The sequence below is a fragment of the Limulus polyphemus genome, unplaced genomic scaffold, assembly GCF_000517525.1.
Source record: "Limulus polyphemus unplaced genomic scaffold, Limulus_polyphemus-2.1.2 Scaffold1351, whole genome shotgun sequence".
Taxonomy (NCBI): domain Eukaryota; kingdom Metazoa; phylum Arthropoda; class Merostomata; order Xiphosura; family Limulidae; genus Limulus; species Limulus polyphemus.
The window spans coordinates 235,745-240,623 of NW_013666961.1; the positions used below are offsets into that span (position 1 = coordinate 235,745).

Consider the following 4,879-nt stretch of genomic DNA (forward strand, 5'->3'; position numbering starts at 1 on the left):
TAAAACAAGTTTATTCTTCCTCATACAACTTTGCAATACACAGAACTTCCACAGTCACTTTAACTTAAACACACGCTATAATACACAATGATTTACACACTTTACTTACGGCTTGACTCGATTATCCGTCTCTATCTCTGCCTGTCTGCAATTATCTATGCCGTCACTTCTTCTCTCCGCTTTATTTGCGAGGCTTATATATTAAAATAGAGGGCGCCTAGAAAACGCTCGGGCCTTCATGATCCTTATAGAATCTCATGACGTGTTACCAGAGTCACGTGACTTTCGCTGTCGTAACAGTATTATAAGCCTTCAGAGTTAACTCTGAGTCATCGGAAAATACGTAATTTACTATAATACAAAATTTTATCTTTAAAAAATGCACCCCTTTTAGATTGTTTTGCCGAATTCTAGTGCTCTTTAAGGATTTCTATAAAAAAATGTTTTTTGAGAGCTATAGTTAAAATTCAGCTGTTTGAAGATGGCCTTGTTAACCTGGACAGATTCGAGTTTAATGTTACACTTTTTTTCATAAAGATTTATTACAATACCTTTTACTGAAATATCTTGTTACCTAGTTAGCACTTTGCACTGATCAATAAATTTCAAGTGAATATTTTTATTTCAGAGATGTTGTAGAAAGAGGCCAGTAAACGACAGATCTTATAAGGGTGAAATGCAATATAAAGATATTCTCAAAAAGGGCGCTTTTTGCAGTAACTCCCCCTGGTAAATTACAAGTCTCTGGATTGTAACCAGTGAGAATTTTTAACCGTGAATCAATTACAAAAAAAAAAAAAAAAAAAAAAGAAAAAGAAAGAATATGTAGATCTGCTTTGCTAACACTGTTCGACATAAGTCTTTTTTTTCTGTCTCCGCGTTTTTAAGCAAAAAGAGTAAGTCAAATATTCAAAAAAATCGAATCAGACTTGCAATATTGTGATCAAGCAAGTAACAACGTATTTTATGGTTTTAGCAAAGCAAGAATGGTTTCATACGATTGAGTAACGTAGCAAAATAGACAAGGCATTCAAGAACTAATTTCTGTAGCTGAACCCTGAGAACAGCGAGTGAAACAGGGAGAAAGTTTCTAAACGAGGAGGACGTTGACTCGACTGACACGTTCACGGTACTGGTTGAAGCTATAATCAAATAACCTGTACAACAAGACAAATAACAAATACAAGAAAATTGCCTGTTTTGTAAGTCTTAACCTTTTCACATCAAATTCCTCTACAAATCTTGTCTCGTCTACCATAAATAGAGTAGATCATACTGTTACGTCTCCGTTTGTTAATTAACTTTCCGTAACTTCGTTCCGACGAAGCTTCAGCGACACAAGTTCTTTACTTAATAAAACTGGTTTATTCTTTCCGAATACAACTTTACCGATACACTCAACTTCAACAATCGCGCTAAACAAACGCTATAACAACGAACGTCAATAATACTCTGACCGCAGATCAATTACTCACTATCTACACACATTACATTACCGCGTCACGTTGTCCCCTCTTATATATACCCGCTTACCCTATATCTAGTAAGAACTAGAACATTCGCCAAAGTACAGGATAATTCTAGAAAGTAGAGAACGTGAGAATCACATTATCTCGATGACGCAACAATACATTGACAAGAAAAGAAAAAAAAAAAGAGGCAACTAAGAAGCGCTTTGTTTAGAGGATAATATTTACTGTCAGGAACGCCATTTCACTAAAGGCTTGAGGGATCGATGAAAGTGTCAATTCAATTGAGAGCCTTACGATATAGGGTAATTTGCATATGTGTTAATCCGGTATGACCTACAATGTCTCACAGAAGTTGCCATTTGGGGCCCTGTTTTCGAGCTTGAGGAGGCCGGTCACCCATGTTTTATAAAGTAAGGTAATTTTTCCTGGCAGCATGTTTAATTTAAATATACAAAAACATTGTTGATTGGATTACGAATTGTTCTTCAGTTGTGACGGAATCTTCGAGGAGTTACCGAAACAATAATAATACATCTACTTAATAATAAAATATTGTTTAGACGATTTCTTGCAATCCGTTACGTTAATAGTTTGGTTTTGAGTTTACTTACTGATTATATTATTTCAAAACAGGTACGGCCTTTCGATAACTGGTACCGTCATTCTCAAGCACACACCAATGATCGAAACGCCGTAATCGTTCCTGTTTTATAAATATTCTTTATTACTGTAAAAACTGTAACTTGTAATAAAATAATCGATTAATGTGTTTACAGATATTGTACTGGAACAAGGTAAACAATAAAGAAATTAATTATTAAATACACGTGTAGATTAATGGGTAAGCATGTATATACATACATAGAATACAGAATAATTGTAAAGTTATATATATAAAAATATTCTTAATAATAGATAAATGAAAAATAACTAGATTGATAGATAAAAATATACGTTTTTATTTCAGCGGAAGAATTTCTGTCTGGTTTATGGAAATATAGCAAATGAATTTTATCACATCGATTCTTTGAAGCGTCGAAAAATGTTTTTTCCAAAGATTGTTGAAACTTTGTACATTTTGATCCATCTGTAAACTGACAGACGACAAACTGTTGAACAAGACCTGCAAGGAAAATCAGAGTATTCTTTGTGCAAAGGATTATCATTCACGGTGTTACTTATGATACTTTAGTTTTTGATGTTATGTATTAAAAACAATCAAACACAGATTTTGATATCTCAAGTTATAGATATAACCAGTGGCTATACTGTAGAGTCTTCTTGTTGCAAAGTTCATTTTGATACAAGATTTAGGTGTAGATGCACGTACTCTTATTAATTTGTAAAATACGATGAATATCTTTCTCTTACGCTTAGTGTTAAGTAACAGAAATACAAATTTCATTACAAATAACTAATGGGTATAATACGAGTTTGCCACATTCTACGTTATATATATATATATGAAATGTATATATACATGAACTATACCTTCAATATACAATATTTAAAAAAAAAGGATCGTCTGACGGCCAACTTTAGTAAGCTGATAGTTGTACATCTCGAAATGCTCTTCTATTCGTACAAAGCCCTACATACGATTTTGCAGTTTGAGATAAATAAGCGAACACTATATATAAAAGTTGATACTACATAGCCTACAAACAGGCTAAAATTGACGATTTTTGCATATCATGATGGATCTTAACATTTTCTAATCAAGAATAACATTTATGGGTACCAATCTCTCGCAAGAGTAACTTCACATTTTAGTTTTTCATTACGATCTATATACTTGTAAAGGAGAAAACCCTGCAATGCAAAATTAGCAATCTTGGAAGACATGTTGATAAGAAAATAACATTAAGGTACTACAATTTCCATTTTAATCAGATTCTAGACTTGATAGTATTCAAATGATACAGAAGATAACTTTTTGAAACTCTCAAGTTATTGAAACTTTTCATGTGAAAAGTTCGCCTTACTATGCTTGTTGGCTGAGACTTTCAAGTTTAAAAATTGTTCATATGTTTATTACTGCCTTTCTTCAAGTACTCAACAACAAAGTCAACGAAGACAATTTTAAGTACTACATAGAATCATAGACGTCAAATGGAAAACAAATATGTGAAGCTACTTTTTATCTAAATAAGCAAAGTTTTGAGTAATATGATGAGATGAAACATAAAATAGTTTTTTATGTAATCCTGTAAGATTGAAGTGGAATATTTAATGTTTCGTTTTTTGTAAGTATCCGTATATATTTAAAGAAATATACCAGATGGTGTGTAGTGATTCTTACACTTTTTTGTGTCCCACCTTATACTTATCAATACAATAAATAAATTTACACACTTTTAGAATAAGTATCAATTACAAAGTTTTAAAATTTTACACAATTTAACATAACAATAATTCACTTGGATGTAGTTTTATGAATACAAAAATGTATCAGACTCACAACATAACTATACTAGTGTCTTATGAAGTTATAATTGAAAATCAATGGAAAAAAAATTGATTGGAACCTGCAATACTAGTTTTGTATAATTAAGTTTACCAGCTAAAAGCTTATTGTAGGAAGCTGATTAATGGGTATTTCTACTTTCTGTAACTCTAGAGCTCCTTTGGTTTTGCTTGTATTTTATCTGAGAATTATTTAGTTTAAAAGTCTTTTTCACTGGATTAAACTGAACTTCATGAACATATATTGTAGTTATTAATTCACAATAAGCAACATTTTGGGTAACATGTCAAATGAGTAAGTAGTTTATGTAATCCTGCAAGATTAAAGTATAATGTTTTATTTTTGTACATATTCTTATGTACTAAAGTGTAAACTATCATATGTGAATGAATGGTCAATAAAAATGTCTGAATTACAATCATATATTGTTAGTTAATAACTGGTGCATGTCTTTGCACATATCTAGAATTTATGGAAAAAAAAAGAATATAAAATAATGAACAATCGTTCATGTATTACCTGGATGTCTTTTCTAATCATAATTCCTAAATTACAAAATGAATCACATACATCTTTAGCAGAAAAACATCTATTTTTTGAATGTGATAATTTTTTTTGGTCTTTGATTTTAGTAGTCTTATTTTGTGAAAAATGGATTTATTATAATTATTATTTGTCTACATCTTACCCAGTATACGTTTAGAAATATATTTGATAATTTATTACACTGTATTTCAATTGCCATTTCATGAACAGACTGAATTTTTTGATAAAGACTTGGAACATACCTTTAACTACACATTAGTAGTATTTTCTGTCATATACGTACAACTCATTTACTTCATTGAATCTTTTTTAAATTTAAATTTTTAAGATCTTACATATATTAAGATTTGAATGGTTTATGAACATATATATATATATATATATATATATATAT

At 30.6% G+C, this 4,879-nt stretch overlaps 1 protein-coding gene across 2 annotated transcripts in view; it reads left to right on the top strand.

Annotated features, from left to right (window-relative positions):
* LOC111086714 overlaps positions 1 to 4,855 on the top strand; it is a 28,475-nt gene extending 23,620 nt beyond the window's left edge. For both annotated transcript variants that reach the window (XM_022390668.1, XM_022390667.1), the window contains one exon: positions 2,440 to 4,855. Coding sequence is in view for 1 of the 2 variants with exons in the window: in XM_022390667.1 (XP_022246375.1) it covers positions 2,440 to 2,565 (126 nt within the window). In the remaining variant the exon portion in view is untranslated. The remainder of the gene's footprint in view (positions 1 to 2,439) is intronic.
* The last annotated feature ends 24 nt before the right edge of the window (positions 4,856 to 4,879 follow it).